The following is an 18,613-nucleotide window of genomic DNA, read 5'->3' as shown; positions in this document are numbered from 1 at the left end:
AATCAAACCCGGTTCTCCCAGATTAGAGTCCGCACACTTAACCACTACACCAAACTGGCTCTCCCAACGAAAGCTCCCACCCTGCCACAAATTTTGCTAGTCTTTAAGGTGCTTACTGGACTCTTGCTCTTTTCTACTGCTGCTGACAGACGAACACGGCCACCTATCTTGATCTATCTTGATGGAAATCTGGCAGGCATCCACAGATGTTGGCGGGGCATTAGTACCTAGTGGAATTTTCAGTTGTGCGTGTTACAGTAAAATGGGTCCACAACACGGTGCCCACCAACACCTTTTCTGGTGCCTGCCCAGTGTTTTTTTAGAAAGTGGGTGGGGCTTTTGCCCAGCAAGGTTGGCCAGTGGAGATTTGGTTGGTTGTGCAGATTTTTTTTTTTAAATTGCTTTGGCAGCCACTGCCACCGCAGCACAAGGATCTTCACTGCGGTAGGCTGTGGCATCCATTTTGTGGATGGCTCCTCCTCCGGTGGCAGCCATTTTGTGATGCCGCCCACCACACTATATCAGAATCCCGTAGATTCCTGTAAGCTTAAAAAAAAAAGGTTGGGGATCCCTGAAATAAATAATGCCAGATCATGCAGTGTGTGTGTGTGTTCGGGGGGTGGGAGGAACAAGAGGCGCACCTGACAGTAGCAGGACTTCCAGGAGAGCTGAAGTTTCTCCTTGTTGCATTTGCATCCGTGAGGGACAAAGTGCAGAACAGATTCAATCGTTGCCAGTGTCACGCTGTGCAGTTTATTGGAGATGTTCTAGGAGGGCTGCCGTGAGCCAACCAGGCTGCAAGCTGTCAATACCGTGAAAGGGGCCTGGCTGATTCTGAAGGTGGTCAGCCAGTTCCTTCAGCAGTAAGGATTTCCGAAGCCGAATGAGTGATTTATGGTGTTGATGTCTAGGACTCGGCACATTTCCATAAGTTCCAGACTGCTCGGGATCATTTTGAGATCTATTTTGTGTCAATAACATTCTGCCCCTGTTTCTGTGCTGTGAACCACGGCTGGTCTTCTGTCCTTTAAATCTCAGGTGCAGGGAGCTTTAATTCTGTATTGTACTGAAATGGAGATTGCTAGGTGACAGGGCAGTTTTTTGCGGGGAGCAGACATCTACTAATGTTGATATGACTTGGACAAAAGACTGTTATCTTGTTAATAAGTCATGGGTAGACCTGAGTTGGCCCAGGCTAGTCAGATCTCAGTCAGCCCTGGTTGGTATCTGGATGGGAGACTACTGGTGAAGTCTTGGGTGGCTATGGACAGCTTATCGGCTGTTAGATTTAAATGTCCAGCCGCTCCAGTAAGGGGAATGCACCCGAATAAAAGCCGAATAATATCGGCTTTTATTCGGGATGACCTTATTGGTTTGCTGAATCAAATTGGAGAATTTGATTCGGCTGAATAAGTACCTGAAAAATACCGGTAAGTTGTTTGTCGGGTATTTATTCGGTTCGGCTTAGCCGAATGCGCGTCCCTAGTCAACACTTGGATGGGAGACAACCAGGGAAGTCCAGAGTTGCTACACAGAGGCAGCGAATGGCAAACCACCTCTGTTTCTCGCCCTGAAAACCATAGGAGGTCATTGTAAGTCAGCCGCAACTTGATGGCTAAAAAGCAAAACAAAAAGAGCTGGGTTGACCCCAGATAAGTTGAAGTATTATCAGCTAGTTCTGCTGACAATAAAATTGTATTGAGGGTTACTTCTCCAGGAAGCTTGCACGCATATCAGCAATGCAAGATTCTCTCCGTGATACTGCCTACCGAAACCAGATTTTAATAATGGCATATTGACCACCTTTGTTTGAGGATAGTGTTTCTGGCTCTGCTTTCAGCTGATGCCATCTGCATATGTGCCCACAAAGGCAGGGCGAGACCCCTCTGTGTGTACCTATTCATGCCTTTCAAGAGATAACCTTGTTTGTTGCTATCTTGTATTAAAAACTGCTCTTCTGAGGAATTCTGGCTGAATTTTCAACTAGTTGCCGTGTTGGTCTGTAAGCAACAAAAACAGGCTTGTGGCACCTTAAAGACAAACCTGGAAAAGGTACAGAGGAGGGCAACCAAGATGATGAGATGGTTGGAGTGCCTTCCCTAGGAGGAAAGGCGGAAGAGTCTGGGGCTTTTCTGTTTAGAAAAGAGATTACCCCCCGGGGGGGGACGACACATGAGAGAGGTTTACAAAATTATGCATGGGGTGGAGAGAGTTGACAAAGGGGACTTTTTCTCCCTCTCCCAAAAGACCAGAACTTGAGGGCATCCAATGAAACCGATGGGCAGTAGGTTTGGGATGGACAAAAGGAAATACTACTTTACACAGAGAGTGATGAAAATGTGGAATTCACTGCCAGAGGATGTCGTGATGGCCACAGGAATACACAGCTTTCAAAGGGAATTAGATAGATTCATGGAGGAGAAGTCTGTCAGTGGCTACTAGCCATGGTGGCCGAGGGGAACCTCCACATCCAGAGGCACTAAATCTCTGACTCCCAGAACCAGGAGGCAACATCAGGAGAAGACCTCAGCCTCTCTGCTCTGTTGTTGGCCGTCCAGTGGAACTGGTTGGTCCCTGTGTAAGACAGGATGTTTGACTAGGTGGACCACTGGTCTAATTCAGGAGGGCTCTTCTTACGTTCTTCTCAGGGGAAGGCCACTGTGTGAGACAGGATGTTTGACTAGGTGGACCACTGGTCTAATTCAGGAGGGCTCTTCTTACGTTCTTCTCGGGAAGGCCACTGTGTGAGACAGGATGTTTGACTAGGTGGACCACTGGTCTAATTCAGGAGGGATCTTCTTACGTTCTTCTCAGAGGAAGGCCACTGTGTGAGACAGGATGCTGGACTAGGTGGACCACTGGTCTGATCTAGCAGGGCTCTTCTGATGTTCTTAAGCTTTGTTCCAGCATAAGATTTAAAGCCAGAATCCCCAGCCTTTTTGAGCCTGCAGGCACCTTTGAGAGCCAGTTTGCTGTAGTGGTAAAGTGTGTGTACTCTAATCTGGGCGAGCCGGGTTTGATTCCCCACTCCTCCACTTGCAGCTGCTGGTGTGACCTTGGGCAAGCCGTAGTTCTGACAAGAGCTGTTCTCTCAAGGGCAGTTCTGTCAAGAGCTCTCTCAGCCCCACCTGCCTCACCGGGTGTCTGTTGTGGGGAGGGGAAGGGAAAGGAGTTTGTGAGCTGCTTTGAGACTCCCAAGTGAAGGGCGGGGTATAAATCCAACCTCTTCCTCATCTTCCGCCTCCTCCTCTCCTTTGGACGTTTGACACAGCGTGGTCACAAAATAGCTGTCGCAGAAGGTGGAACCAGCCATAGAAGGGCTGCTGCAGCTTACCGTCTATCCCACGGTGAAGGTCCTTGTGCATCTGAAGTGTTACTAAATGCTGCAAAGGACAGAAAACTGAGAAATTACCGGGGGGGGAGCGTAAACGCAACTCTTCGTAGCACCCCTGCCTCTCTGTTTGCAGCTTTTAGTATAAATGCATTCGATGAAGTGAGCTCTGAGTCACGTCAGAATAAATGTTGTTCGTCTTAAAGGTGCCTCTGAGACTCCTGTTTCATTTGGCGGAATTTCCAGACCCCCGATGCCCAATTTGAGAGCTGTTGTGGAATTTTTATCTTTCCCATAGACCAGGAATGTGACTCATAAGGCTGTGCTCTTTATTTTTTGGCAGCGCAGAGGATTCTAAATCAATAGGCTGCACGGATGCAGTTGGCGATGGTGGGGAAGGCTTTCCGTACGTACAGGGAGGCAGAGTCGGACAAAGGCTGGAGAAGGAAGAGGCCAGAAGGCCGGTCGGGAACAGAGTTTTTTCCTTGCCCTTCCCCCAAGACAGCCAGTTTGGTGTAGTGGTTCAGTGTGCGGACTCTAATCTGGGAGAGCCCGGTTTGATTCCCCACTCCTCCACTTTCACCTGCTGGATGACCTTGGGCAAGCCATAGATCTGGCACAGCAGTTCTTGAGAAAGAGCAGTTCCTGTCAGAGCTCTCTCAACCGCACCTGCCTCACCGGGTGTCTGTTGTGGGGAGGGGAAGGGAAAGGAGTTCATGAGCCGCTCTGAGACGCCTTTGGGTAGTGAAGGTCGTGGTATAAATCCAATCTCTTCTTCTTCTACCTCACAGGGTGTCTGTGGTGGGGAGGGGAAGGGAAAGGAGTTTGTAAGCTGCTCTGAGACTCCCTTGGGCAGTGAAGGGCGGGGTATAAATCCAATCTTTTCTTCTTTTACCTCACAGGGTGTCTGTGGTGGGGAGGGGAAGGGAAAGGAGTTTGTCAGCCGCTCTGAGACTCCCTTGGGCAGTGAAGCGCGGGGTATAAATCCCATCTCCTCTTCTTCTTTTACCTCACAGGGTGTCTGTTGCAGGGAGGGGAAGGGAAAGGAGTTTGTCAGCCGCTCTGAGATTCCTTTGGGTAGTGAGGGGCAGGGTATAAATCCAATCTCCTCCTCCACCTTTGCAATGCCCAGTTTCTCTGAGGCTCTGCCTCGTTCTGGTTCTTTGCCTTGACTGTACCTCGGTGTCATGTCCATTGCACTAAAACGGTATTTCAATCCCCAAACAGAAGCCGCAGAGGAAAGCCCTGAAAACCCGAGGCATGCTGACTCTGCAGGAGATCAAGAGCATTCACGTGAGTAGAAGCCATCTGAGGGCGATCAGTCAGGGGATCCATCTCTCTCTGCTCAGTAAACAGGGCTGACGAATGACAGGACAAGAGCGGGCGGCCTTCCTCGATCCGTGAGCTCCAGTTTCAATCCAGAGGCAAAGGTGTTTCACGTACTTTTGTTGTTCAGTCGCACAGTCGAGTCCGACTCTTCATGACCCCATGGACAAGATCACGCCAGGCATTCCGGTCTTCCACCGTCCTCTGAAGTTTGCTCAATTTCCTGTTCGTTGCATCGATGACACTGTCTAACCATCTCATCCTTTACCATCCCCGTCTTCTTTGACCTTCAATCTTGCCCAGCATCAGGGTCTTCTTCTCCAGTGAGTGCTCCCTTCTCATTGGGTGGCCAAAGTATTTGAGCTTCAGTTTCATTATCTGGCCTTCCAGGGAACAGTCAGGGTTGATTTCTTTTAGGATGGACTGATTTGATCTCCTTGCAGTCCAAGGTTGCGAGGAGTTGGGCTCGACTGTGTGACTGAACAACAACAACAGTTGCGGTTGCCCTTACTGCACCAATCAGTTTGCTCTGGAGCCCCTCCTTCCTGAGCTAAGGCGAAAACGTGTGAGCCAGAGGCTAAAAAACTGTGAGCTAGCTCACATTCACTCATCTTAGAGGGAACACTGGTTGCCACCCCAGCACAGGGATCTTCCCGACGTTACTATGCGTGTAAGGAAACATTTTTGAACAATATACTAGCTCCCTACTACCTGTAGGCTCTCTACTCCAGATCCACACACTGATTTGCACAGAAGAGCCTCCCTCGGTCTGTTGATGCTGGGGCCCCAAGAGAAATTTGGAAACGAAAGAGAGTGGAAGATTCCCAAGCGTTCCGTCAGCATGGACACCAAATCCCACGGCAGAGTGTAGCTCGCGGTTTCTCTCCCCGCGATAAAGTCCTTCGATCCTTCCTTTCCCTCGACATCTCTATTTTAAACAGTATTCATTATTTCTCCACGCTGGCTTATTAAAATTTGGTATTCAAGCCGTTCTGATAAAAGCCATTTCACGGGGGGGGAGGGGGGGGAATCACACTCTTTGATTTAAAAATAAAAAGCCCAAAGCACCTTGAAGTCTGGATCAAATGAACGAAAATTAAAATGATTGAGGCAGATAATGGCTTTCACGTTTTAATATTTATATTCATTGTGAGGGCTCCGTCGACACAAAAGGGTGTTGGGAACAAAGGGAATTATTCCTGCCCTTCTGTGTATGGTAATTCGGGGCCGGGGGGGGGGGCAGCGGAACCAGAACGCCTAGAGGGAAGGCATAAGAACAGAAGAGCCCTGCTGGGTCAGACCAGTGGCCCATCTAGTCCAGCATCCCGTCTCACACAGGGGCCAGCCAGTTCCTCTGGAGGGCCAACAACAGGGCAGGGAGGCCGAGGCCTTCCCCCGATAAGAACCTCAGGAGAGCCCTGCTGGATCAGATCAATGAGGGTCCATCTAGACCAGCATCCTGTCTCACACAGGGGCCAACCAATTCCTCTGGAGGGCCAACAACAGAACAGAGAGCCCGAGGCCTTCCCCTGATAAGAACCTCAGAAGAGCCCTGCTGGATCAGATCAATTAGGGTCCATCTAGACCAGCATCCTGTCTCACACAGGGGCCAACCAATTCCTCTGGAGGGCCAACAACAGAACAGAGAGCCCGAGGCCTTCCCCTGATAAGAACCTCAGAAGAGCCCTGCTGGATCAGATCAATTAGGGTCCATCTAGACCAGCATCCTGTCTCACACAGGGGCCAACCAGTTCCTCTGGAGGGCCAACAACAGGGCAGAGAGGCCGAGGCCTTCATTAGAACATCAGAAGAGCCCTGCTGGATCAGACCAGTGGCCTATCTAGTCCAGCATCCTGTCCCACCCAGTGGCCAACCAGTTCCTCTGGAGGGCCAGCAACAGGGCAGAGAGACCGAGGCCTTCCCCTGATAAGAACCTCAGAAGAGCCCTGCTGGATCAGATCAATTAGGGTCCATCTAGACCAGCATCCTGTCTCACACAGGGGCCAACCAGTTCCTCTGGAGGGCCAACAACAGGGCAGAGAGGCCGAGGCCTTCATTAGAACATCAGAAGAGCCCTGCTGGATCAGACCAGTGGCCTATTTAGTCCAGCATCCTGTCCCACCCAGTGGCCAACCAGTTCCTCTGGAGGGCCAGCAACAGGGCAGAGAGACCGAGACCTTCATAAGAACATCAGAAGAACCCTGCTGGATCAGACCACTGGTCCATCTATTCCAGCATCCCGTCTCACATAGTGGCCAACCAGTTCCTCTGGAGGGCCAACAACAGGGCAGAGAGGCTGAGGGCTTCACAATAACATTGGAAGAGCCCTGCTGGATCAGACCAGTGGTCCATCTAGTCCAGGGTCCTGTCTCACATAGTGGCCAACCAGTTCCTCTGGAGGGCCAACAAAAGGGCAGAGAGGGTGAGGCCTTCCCCTGATCAGAACATAAGGAGAGCCCTGCTGGATCAGACCAATAGTCCGTCCAGCCTCCTGCCTCACACAGGGGCCAAGCACTTCCTCTGGAGGGACAGCCACAGGGCAGAGAGGCCAAGGCCTTCCCCTGATGTTGCCTCCTGGTTCTGGGATTCAGAGGCTTAGTGCTTCTGAATATGGAGATTTCCATCAGCCGCCATGGCTAGACTTGACAGACTTGTCCTCCCTTAGTCTGTGTCATCCCCTTTTCTGAACCCGGGTCTCCCTGCTCCTAGTCCAAAACTCTAACCACGACAGCTCTTTTCCCTCTTCCCTTCAGTACCTGAAACATGAATACATTCGTGTTGGGAACCTTTGGTGCTAAGCAACCCATTTCTTCCTCTGCGTGCAGGTGAAGCGTCACTTGGATCCACTTCCAGCTGGTTACTTCTACAATGGGACTCAGTTTGTGAATTTCTTTGGCGACAAAATGGATTATCACCCACGTATCCTTTCGTATTTTTTTAGAGCCCATTGCATTGTTTCAGGAGTCTCCGGAGGCGTCCGTCCTTTGAGCATGTTACCTGTAAATGGCACAGCCCCTGTAGGCAGAGGTCATTTCAGGGGAATCGCGGGGGATCGCAGTTCCCCCGGGTGAGGTGCAGGGGGCGGGGCACACGACAAAGCCCCGCCCCTTCTTCCGGCCACCCCCTTCTTCCAGCCTCATTCTGTTGCAGAAGGAGGAAGAAGCAGGAGGGTAAGTTGGCGTCCTCCCCCTCTGCCTGGCCGAGGCCACTCCACGTGGCCTCTGCAAGGACTCCCAGCCCCATCCAGGAGCTTCCCCGAGGTAGCTGTGTTAGTCTGTTGCTGCAAAATAGTCCAAGAGTTCAAATAGCACCTTTAAGACTAACAAATAGCACCTTTAAGACTAACCTTTAAGACCAAGACTGAGTGGTGGGTGTGGCCTTATGACACACTTCCGGTGATGTCAGGGGTGTGTGGCCTCATGACACACTTCCGGTGATGTCAGGGGGTGTGGCATATGCTAATGAGCTATGCTAATGAGTTCCCCTAGCTCTTTTTCTACGAAACGACTCCTGCATGTAGGGTTAGGGTTCAAGTGCGGGGGGTGCACTTTAAGAGTCCCCCTGTGAGCGTCTCTACCCTTGTGCATTGATAGGTGTCACAGTATATAAGGGATAGCCCCTAAATCAGGGGTATCGAACTTATTCGTTACGAGGGCTGGATCTGACATAAATGAGACCTTGTTGGGCCGGGCCATGTGTGTCATAAAATGTAATACCAGGTAGCGGAGATATAAACGTTATAAAGGACACAAACACAAAGGATGGGTTTTTTTTACTTTAAAACATGCCTAAAACATTAGCACTCTTGCAATATTTTGCTTATTTAACAGTGTCTGATGACTGACACCTCTCGCTCTGAATTATTGCATCAAAACATCTGTGCTGTCGCAACCTTGAGTATGCTGGTCAGGTGTGTATCTGTAAGCTGCAAACCTACAATGACGCAACAGCCGCAGGACTGGGAGAAGAAGCAGAAGACAGCCAGTTCCACTGCGGGCCTGAGAGAAGCCCTCCGGGGGCCTCATCCGGCCCCCGGGCTGCATGTTTGACACCCCTGCCCTAAATGGTGGGGTCGCTCTCCAAGTTCAGATGAATCCCCAGGAAATCCAGTCATGGGATTTAAATGTGCAGAGCAACTCCAGGGGAGCCAGAGAGCTATAGGGCTGTTGAACTGCAGAAGGTAGAGCAGAAGGACGACTGCAGAATGGGGAAGGGGTCACGGGGCCCAAAACGATGCCAAGGTCTTTGCAGGAGCTCAGCCAGAAGTCAGGTGGGCGTGACTGGCCAGGTACCATAAAACCAGTTCATTAACCAGTCACTCCCCTGAGTATTCATGTTGCGCAAACGGTCTCTCTGAGTGCAATTTAAAGACGTCTCCCTTTTAAACAGGAAGGATCTTCTAACGGTTGCCGAAATGGTCACTTTGTAGGACCGCTTACGAAAGCATCAAGGAAGACACTAAGCAGGCCTTCCAAAAGTAACAAACAAACAAGTCTGTGAGTGGGGAGGAAAACTTCGGGGGAAGGGATTTATTGTTGTGTGTGTGTGGAATACACAGGCTGCTCTGCTAGGATGGTTCAAGATGAAGAAGAGATTGGGTTTATACCCCGCCCTTCACTGCCCAAAGGACTCTGAGTGGGTTACAGTCTCCTTCCCCTCCCCACAACAGACACCCTGTGAGGTCGGTGGGGCTGAGAGAGTTCTTTCAAGGATTGCTCTTGAGAGAACAGCTCCAAGAGAGCTGTGACTGACCCAAGGTCACACCAGCAGCTGCATATGGAGGAATGAGGAATCAAACCTGATTTTCCCAGATTAGAGTCCTAACCACTACACAAAACTGACTCTTCTTTGGAGTTTTGGGGTACTATTTAACAGAATAGGTAACACGTGGATCCAACTCATGGGATCTGAAGCACATGTGCTCTTCCGGACTTCATCTTTGCTTCAATAAAGCTTGCATTTCCCAGTGGGCCTTATTTTAAATATGTGGGGTGGGGATTTTCCACCCCGATACCTAGATACCGTGGGTCACCCAAAGTTCCTTGGTTGCAGTTCCACCTATTCTTCACTGGGGAAGTCACAACGATTTCTTTTCCTTATCGCATTTCTCGTCAGTGATGGACCAGTTCATGAACGACTACTTGGAGGAGGCAAATCGCGAGATCGAGAAGTACAACCGAGAGCTGGAGGAACTGGAATATCACGACCTTTTTGAGCAGAAGACCTAAATGAATCACCCGTCAGTGGGGAAACACTGAACCAATGGTTGATGACCAAGAAATGTCTTTATCCTTGCTCGTTAACAACAACAAAAAAATTTATGGAAAAGCAGACAACCCATTTCCAACCATTGTACAAACACTTAAGCTCCAGACATGTAAGGGTGGCCTTTTTAAAGTGATCTATCAACTGTTCCGACAGCATCTCTGTGTTACTGCATTTCCATATTGATGAATTCTGAGACCCAGGATTCTTGCTTTGGCTAGGGATGGAAATGTGTTTTTGGTTATATTTGCTTTGGTTTAGTAACTGGCAAAATTGTATGTCCTATGTAGTGAAGCTTCAAATTATGCCTTGTTGTATCCCTGCATGGGGAGAGCAGCCAGGACTAAGCTCTTGCTTGTCAGCATGCGTGAAGCAAGGTATATGTGGTGTTTCAAATGAAGGAACATATAACTCTGTTGAGCGCTCCTATCTACCACAGTGGTTTAGAAGAGTGTTCCTAAATCGAGAAATGGGGGGACGCAGACTACCTTGAGAGTCGTCTTTAGCCATCATGGTGGTTTAGAAGAGCGTTCCTAAAGCGAGAAACGGGGGAAACGGAGACTACCTTGAGAGTCGTCTTTAGCCATCATGGTGGTTTGGGAGAGCGTTCCTAAAGCGAGAAATGGGGGAACGCGTACTCTCTTGAGAGTCATCTTTAGCCAACATGGTGGTTTAGATGAGCGTTCCTAAAGCGAGAAATGGGGGAACATGTACTCTCTTGAGAATCATCTTTAGCAAACATGGTGGTTTAGACGAGCGTTCCAAAAACGGGAAATGGGGAAAACGCAGACTACCTTGAGAGTCTTTAGCCAATATGGTGGTTTAGACGAGCGTTTCTAAAGCGAGAAAGGGGGAACACGTACTCTCTTGAGAGTTACTTTTAGCCAACATGGTGGTTTAGATTAGCGTTCCTAAAGTGAGAAATGGGGGAACGCGTACTCTCTTGAGAGTCATCTTTAGCTAACATGGTGGTTTAGACGAGCGTTCCTAAAGCGAGAAATGGGGGAACGCGTACTCTCTTGAGAGTCATCTTTAGCTAACATGGTGGTTTAGACGAGCGTTCCTAAAGCGAGAAATGGGGGAACGCGTACTCTCTTGAGAGTCATCTTTAGCTAACATGGTGGTTTAGACGAGCGTTCCTAAAGCGAGAAATGGGGGAACGCGTACTCTCTTGAGAGTCATCTTTAGCTAACATGGTGGTTTAGACGAGCGTTCCTAAAGCGAGAAATGGGGGAACGCGTACTCTCTTGAGAGTCATCTTTAGCTAACATGGTGGTTTAGACGAGCGTTCCTAAAGCGAGAAATGTGGGAACGCGTACTCTCTTGAGAGTCATCTTTAGCCAACATGGTGGTTTAGACGAGCATTCCTAAAGCAAGAAATGGGGGAATGCGTACTGTCTTGTGAGTCATCTTTAGCAAACATGGTGGTTTAAACGAGCGTTCCTTAAGCGAGAAATGGGGGAACGCGTACTCTCTTGAGAGTCATCTTTAGCCAACATGGTGGTTTAGACGAGCATTCCTAAAGCAAGAAATGGGGGAATGCGTACTGTCTTGTGAGTCATCTTTAGCAAACATGGTGGTTTAAACGAGCGTTCCTTAAGCGAGAAATGGGGGAACGCGTACTCTCTTGAGAGTCATCTTTAGCCAACATAGTGTTTTAGACTAGCATTCCTAAAGCGAGAAATGGGGGAACGCGTACTCTCTTGAGAGTCATCTTTAGCCAACATGGTAGTTTAGACGAGTGTTCCTAAAGCGAGAAATGGGGGAACATGTAGTCTCTTGAGAATCATCTTTAGCAAACATGGTGGTTTAGACTAGTGTTCCTAAAGTGAGAAATGGGGGAATGCGTACTCTCTTGAGAGTCATCTTTAGCCAACATGGTGGTTTAGACTAGTGTTCCTAAAGTGAGAAATGGGGGAATGCGTACTCTCTTGAGAGTTGTCTTTAGCCAGCATTGTGGTTTGGATGTGTGTTCCTAAAGCGAGAAATGGGGGAACACATACTCTCTTGAGAGTTGTCTTTAACCATCATGGTTGCTTGGAAGAGTGTTTCCAAAGCAAGAAATGGGGGAACGTGAACTCTCAGGAGCTCCATTCCAGCATGGTGGTTTGGAGGACCATTTCTAAAGCAAGAAATGGGGAAATGCATACTCTTTTGAGAGTTATCTTTGTCCAGCATGGTGGTTTGGAAGGGTGTTCCTAAAGCGAGAAATGGGGGAACACATACTCTCTTCAGAGTCGACTTTATCCACCATGGTCCTTTGGATGTGTGTCCCTAAAGCAAGAAATGGGGGAACGTGTACTCTCTTGAGAGTCGACTTTAACCAGCATGGTGGTTTCGGACAATGTTCCTAAAGCAAGAAATGGGGAAACACAGACTAACTTGAGAGCCTTTTTTATCCCGCATGTATTTTCTTGAGAGTCAACTTTATCCAGCATGGTCGTTTGGAAGGGTGTTCCTAAAGCGAGAAATGGGGGAACACATACTCTCAAGAGGTATTCCAGCATGGCGGTTTGGATGTGTATTCCTTAAGCGCAGAAGGGGGAACGCAGACGCTGTTGAGAGTGTTTTTCAACCAGCCTGCTGTTTTGAGGACCCTTCAAGAAATGGAGTAACACATACTCTCTAACGGTTCTTGGATGAAAGTGTTAGTGTTTAAAACAAGGATTTGGGAATACCTGCCCCATCTGCCTGCCTCGCGCTGTCTTCAGCTCAACGCAGCTCCTTAAACGCTTTCCATTCCAGCAGAATCCCAGCAATACAGCTGAAAACTGTGTGCTGCACTTTGGTACACATTATGGATTTGTCCCAGCAGACGGGGATCTTTCTTCCCCCTCGCTGCAGCCTCCCAGCGTGCATTGATGTGGTTCTTTGGGGGGAGGTCTCAGTGTCAGAAGTAATAATTGCAGGGAGAAGAATGAGGTGAAAACCCCCAGCCGGTGACACTTCCTGCCCGTGCTTCATTGGGTACAATCAACGGGATGCTCAAAGAACAGAGTTTATTTTTCCTCCTCTTCTCCCTCCTCCCCACCCAAAGGTAGGAACAAGGCTGGATTTCTCCAGCTGAGCTTGGAGGCTTCGTAAGCATGCGGTGCTTTATTAAAATAAGGACTTATCTTTTCCCGGCACAAGTACCGTGTCTGTGATTCCAAGCCGATCGTAAAAGTAGGAAGCCTTTTTGCCGACATAACGTGCGTCCCCTGTTGAGCATAGTGGGCCTGCAGATGATGCCTGTTTGGAAAAGAGCTCCCATCTGAGAATATTAGGTGGGGCAGCTTAAAGATTTAAATAGTTTTGAGATGGTTGCGTAGCACACCACTCCCCGGTTCGCCGGTGTTTAAGTTACCGTTGCACTCCGTAGGACTTGGATGGGATTAAAATGATTCCCTTAAGACCGAAAGCCGAGAGTTAGTCATTAAATATATTCTGAGCTTTCCGTGAGGTGGTCGTAATGCCCATATTACAGGTAACAGGACATCCTCGCGTCAGGATTGTGGATTATCTATGCATGATTGTACCCTAGTTCTTCTTAAGATATACTAATAGTGCCTGGTAGAAATAAATGTAGCTAGCAATTAATTTTGGAAGGAGCAGTCGGGGTGTGAAATCGAAGTCAGCTTGGCTGTTAAAATGTGAAAATTCAAGGTGTACTCTTTAGATGGCACAGTCTCAGCGCGGGCAGAATGGTGTTTTTGCCAACGATGTTGGACAGCGCAAAGGACTCGGCATACGGGAGGGGGGTTCAAAGAGTACCCCAAGTCGGGCCCCATCGCGATCGCAGAGGCCCCGCTAAGATCTTGACATCTGAAGGGTATCCAAAGGGGTTAAATGACTAAAATGCTGTGGGCACAATCCGTAAGAACTCTGTCCTCCTCGTGAGGCGTTGATTTATTTCAATGTGGATTCCTTGTGGATTGTGCTTAAAGGTATTGGGGTGGGGTGGGGGGAAATGACACGAGTGTTAGAAGCACGCACTACTTTTACTCAGCTGGCGTGATTGAGCAGAAACCCGATGGCTCCTTATTTTTTAGCATAAGTCGTCTAAAGACCCGCAAAAGCCATATATCTAGAAATAGCTGCGTTGCTAGACAGCATCCCGAAGTTGAGACAAAGGCCCTTTCGGCACTTTGTCCCAGCTTCTTCTTCGAGAACGACATAGGTTTTAAGTGCAATTGTTATTAAATAGGTGAAGAGATTGTAGCTTACTTGGCTCTGTAGAATTCTCAAGTGTAGGACGTCGGAACGGGCTATCTGTGCGGATGCCGAAAAGGGGGTTTTCGCAGGTCCGCCGAAACATTTTGCCACCGAATCTGTGTGTAATTGATGCGTCTGCGTACATGGGGGAAACATCAATGCATTTTGCTTTTGGATAATCCCATGACCTGTACTTGAACTTGGCGTAGCGGCGCACAAGTCGTCCAGCATATGCTTTATCATCTCTGCGCTTTAGCACATTCTGCTTAGTGACTTTTGTCCTGCGGGGGGGGGGGAGCTGCGTGCGGCGCTCCAGGTAGGCATTAGGTGAGTATTTCCCCTTCGTCACTGGAGACCTGTCTAAAATCTCTCTGTGCTGCATATCAAGCTACTGCACAAGGACAATTCGCCGCAGGGTATTGGGCGCCACCTAGAATGATTTAGAGCGGCTGTTGTGTGGCAACTGTGGAAAACGCATTGGCCTCGAACAGGTGGATGCTGCACCGCCCCCTCTGGTGTGAGGTACCGAGGCAGATTTCAGATTTGATGCCAAATGGAATATCATGCGGCTGCCGATGGTCACTGGTTGAGTCCCTGGTGGGTCACTTCGGTAGTAAGTTGTGGCTGGGCCAAGCATTGAGTGGTTAACATGACCCCCCCCACGCCCCCAAAAAAACCCTGGTCACACAGATAAGTCAGTTCTAAAGTCCAGAGTTATCAGAGCCCCACGACAAAGGCATGGGTAGAAAGATTCTTAACGCCGTACTGCATGCTTTCAGTGGGAACAGTTACCGTGTTATTCTACTAAGGCCTTTCACCATACTGGTACTACTTTGAATTACTATACTTTGGTATGGACAAAAAAAATTTATTGATTACCTCAGCTTTTTAATGCTTAACTGTGATGATTTTTTTTTCTTTTTAGAAAAACGAAAAAATAAAATATTAGGCAGGGGAAGTAAAACAGCCAAAATACTGAAACTGTGACAAATAGGATCCAGTTTGAGACATATCAGTGCCTTGCTTCTGGCGCCGTCGATGCACGGCGCCGATCCTAGAAGCGGATGATGTCATGGCTCCTAATATCTGTGCCCTCTTTTGAAGGGAGAAAACCATTTTGGTGAAAGGACTCTTAAGCCTAGCGAAGAATATTTAGCACACATGGTTAAAATCGTTCAGTTATTGTGTCTTTTTTTTTTCCTGTATAAAATGAAAACTCTTTGAGGACTTAAACAAAAGTGGAGAAATACTTGATCCTGCTGGTATTTTGCTGGCAATTGCTGACTTGATTTAGGAATTGCTTCAAGGAACCGGCATCTTTTTTTAGATAGATATATATATATAAGGGGGAAACCTGATTTTTTTTTTCCTACACAAGAGCGGGATACTTCCTGATAAAGATCTAGTTTTGGAAAATTTCTAAGCTACTGTAAAACTCACAAAAACAGAGCACCGTTTCTACTGCAAATATCAGAAGTGCCATTATGCTGTTTGCGCTGTCGCTGTTCAACAAAAGTCAGCGACAGGGATGACGAGTTCAAGCAATTCCTCGGTTTTCACGCCGAGTGCGAAAACAAGTCCTCAAGGGGGTTTCTGTGCTTGCTGACCTGCCCATTAGCAGCTTGTGTGGTTTCGTATCACCTGAGAATGTGTGTGGTCAGAAGTCGCTGAAGTTATATTGGGGGGGGAGGGGGGTTGAATATTGGGGGGGAGGGGGGGTTGATGACCAACGTCACGAAGGGAAGACTTATCATCCGAACCGTGCGATTAAGGCAGAGCTAGGTGTTAAAGAAGGGACTCCCGGAAGCGAGGGGATCTTCGAGTTCAACTCACTTTGGTTAGATCCGCTAAGTTGAACTGGATGTTACCGAAGTTTAGTTCAGGACTGCCAGTTAGTGCTGTATGTCTTCTGTAACTTCTGGTTCCACCAGTGGATAGGAATACCAGGGACGGCACAGACCCCGTTGACTTTCAGCGGGGTTGGTGCTGGCATTTTCTGCAGAGAGTAGAACTTTCCGATGTCCCCGTAGAATGCCTGTGGAATCGGGCATCGCCCCTAGCAGCACGGTTTGGCAGTAGCACACTTCATCGTTCCCTCCGTTTATCTCTTGAGATTTTTGTTTTGTTTTGTTTTCCTGAATTTTGCACAGCTGATAAGCTCCAGGATGCCAACGGGCATTCTCGAAAGGGAAAAATGTAACAAGCATAGAGTGGGGGGAGGGAATGTAAACTGTGAGTTGTTAGAACTGCGTTGCTAAACCTTAACTCTAGGTGGTTAAAAATGTACCTCAGAAAACTAGTAAGAAACTGCTTTGTCCTTTACCCTGTTGTAAAAGGCTCACATCATCTTTTTTTTTTTTTAACCAGGTGCCAAAATTAATTTTTTTCATACTAGTTTTCAAAGCGTTAATACTTGCAACGTTCAGTCCAAATGTGTTATTTTTACAAACTCTACTGTAACTTCAGTTAAACTGAAATGCGTGATTGAAGCTTTTTTGCTTACTTGTATTTATTACCCTACTTGATTCAGTAAATATATGAAAGTACTTTTTTCCCTTTATTTTTGTATTGTTTTACACGTTTATACCTGCTGTTTTGTGATTATTGTTTTTTACACTTGTAACCTGGATGCGATTCTAAAAAACCCCAATAAATTATATATCCATCCGTTGAATTCCACCCTTGTTTTTTTTGTGCGTGGGGTTGAATGCCGTTCTACTCATTTTCTTGAGTCCCCCTTTGCGTGTTTGATCTGCCAGCAATTTTATGGGAGCTGCGGTGGCTCAAGTGGTTAAGACGCTGAACTGCAGGCTGTGGAAGGTCAGTAATCCAGCAGTTCGAGACCCGAGTGCGCTGCATGACGGAGTGAGCTCCCATCTCTAGTTCCAGCTCCTGCCAACCTAGCAGTTCGAAAGCAAGAAATTGCAAGAAGATAAATAGGTACCCCTTCGGTGGGAAGGTAACAGCGTTCCGTGCGCCTCGGTGTTTAGTCATGCCGGCCACATGACCACGGCAACGTCTTCGGACAGCGCTGGCTCTTCGGCTTTGAAACGGAGATGAGCACCACAACCCTAGAGTCGGACTCGACTGGCTTTCGAGCAAGGGAACCTTTACCAGATGCCTGCGTATGCCAAATAGTTGCAGGCCGGGAGTGAACTGCGTGCAATTCTGGAGGCCTCGCTTCAAAAGGGGTGCAGACAGAATGGAGCGACAAGGAGGATCAGGGGCCTGGAGACCCAGCCCTGTGAGGAAGGACTGAGGGACTTGGGAATGTTCAGGGCATTTGATTGCAGGGGACAGTCTCCAGAGCCGGGGGATGTGTCAGTTGGGGTGGTCCAAAGATTGTTTTGGGGTGCAGCCAGGGCCCACTGTCTGCCTGAGTGACTTCCCTGGGGGCACCTCAGTTTGGAACAGCTGGCACAAGAACCACACTTTGGACCAAGACACAGCATATGTCCCCTCGAAGGGGAGAGTTCACTGAACATGGGAGTGTATGACATGTAGCGGTCCAAACCTTACTCCGGGGTGTAGTGGGCAAACTGTCAAACCAGCTCCCTATTCAAATCTTTTTTTCAAATACAGGCTTCTTGCATGCACCTGAAATTGAAGCCCATGGCTCCGGAACCAGTGTTTGGACCGGGCATCAGTGTATGTCATCTTGCAGCGGACAGTCTCCAGAGCGTGGGGATGAGTCCTTTGGGGTGGTCCAAAGATTGTTTTGGGGTGCAGCCAGGGCCCACTGTCTGCCTGTGTGATTGTCCAGGGGGCACCTCACTTTGGAGCTGCTGGCACAAGAACCACGCTTTGGACCAGGACACGGCATATGTCCCCTCGAAGGGGAGAGTTCGCTGAACATGGGGGTGTATGACGTTTGGGGGATCCAAATCTTATTTTGGGGTTCAGAGCTTTCAAACTCTCCTCACTGTTTTTGGAGGAATAAGGAATGAATAAGGAACTGGGAATAAGGAACCAACTTCAGCCTCGTGTTGAGGGGGGGGGCATGATGACTCTCTTGAAGTATTTGAAGGGCTGTCACTTAGAGGAGGGCAGGGAGCTGTTCCTGTCGGCAGCAGAGGAGAGGACTCGCAAGAATGGACTTAAATTAAGGGTGGGAAGGTACGGGCTGGACCTTAGGAAAAACCTTTTTACAGTGATAGTTGTGCAACAGTGGCATCATTTGCCTCAGGAGGTGGTGTACTCCCCCCCCCCTCCTGACTGGCACTTTAAGCAGCGGCTGGACAAACACTTGTCAGGGATGCTCTAGGCTGATCCTGCACTGAGCAGGGGGTTGGACGAGATGGCTTGTACGGTCCCTTCCAACTCTATGATACTGCGAACATCCAGGCTCTTACCTGTCAAACATCACCCTACAATGAATTGGTTAGTCCAGGTATCACGATGGGATGCATTTGCCCCCAGCTGGATCGGGGGGGGGGCATGTTTTCTGACGCAAGTATTCTGCCTTCCAATTTGATAAACTTCCCCAAGGTAGCAAGC

At 48.6% G+C, this 18,613-nt stretch overlaps 1 protein-coding gene across 1 annotated transcript in view; it reads left to right on the top strand.

Annotated features, from left to right (window-relative positions):
• The window catches only part of LOC107114773 (chromosome unknown open reading frame, human C20orf194), a 146,045-nt gene extending 135,975 nt beyond the window's left edge, over window positions 1-10,070 (top strand). The window contains exons 34-36 of the mRNA XM_015416363.1: window positions 4,559-4,624; window positions 7,483-7,576; window positions 9,773-10,070. Coding sequence (XP_015271849.1) covers window positions 4,559-4,624; window positions 7,483-7,576; window positions 9,773-9,885 — 273 coding nt within the window. The 3' untranslated portion in view covers window positions 9,886-10,070. The remainder of the gene's footprint in view (window positions 1-4,558; window positions 4,625-7,482; window positions 7,577-9,772) is intronic.
• Window positions 10,071-18,613: the final 8,543 nt, after the last annotated feature.

This window comes from Gekko japonicus, unplaced genomic scaffold (assembly GCF_001447785.1).
Source record: "Gekko japonicus isolate JY-2015 unplaced genomic scaffold, Gekko_japonicus_V1.1 scaffold1256, whole genome shotgun sequence".
NCBI classification, from domain to species: Eukaryota; Metazoa; Chordata; class Lepidosauria; order Squamata; family Gekkonidae; genus Gekko; species Gekko japonicus.
Note: the sequence above shows the minus strand (reverse complement) of the source record. Positions and strands in the feature narration are given on the sequence as shown.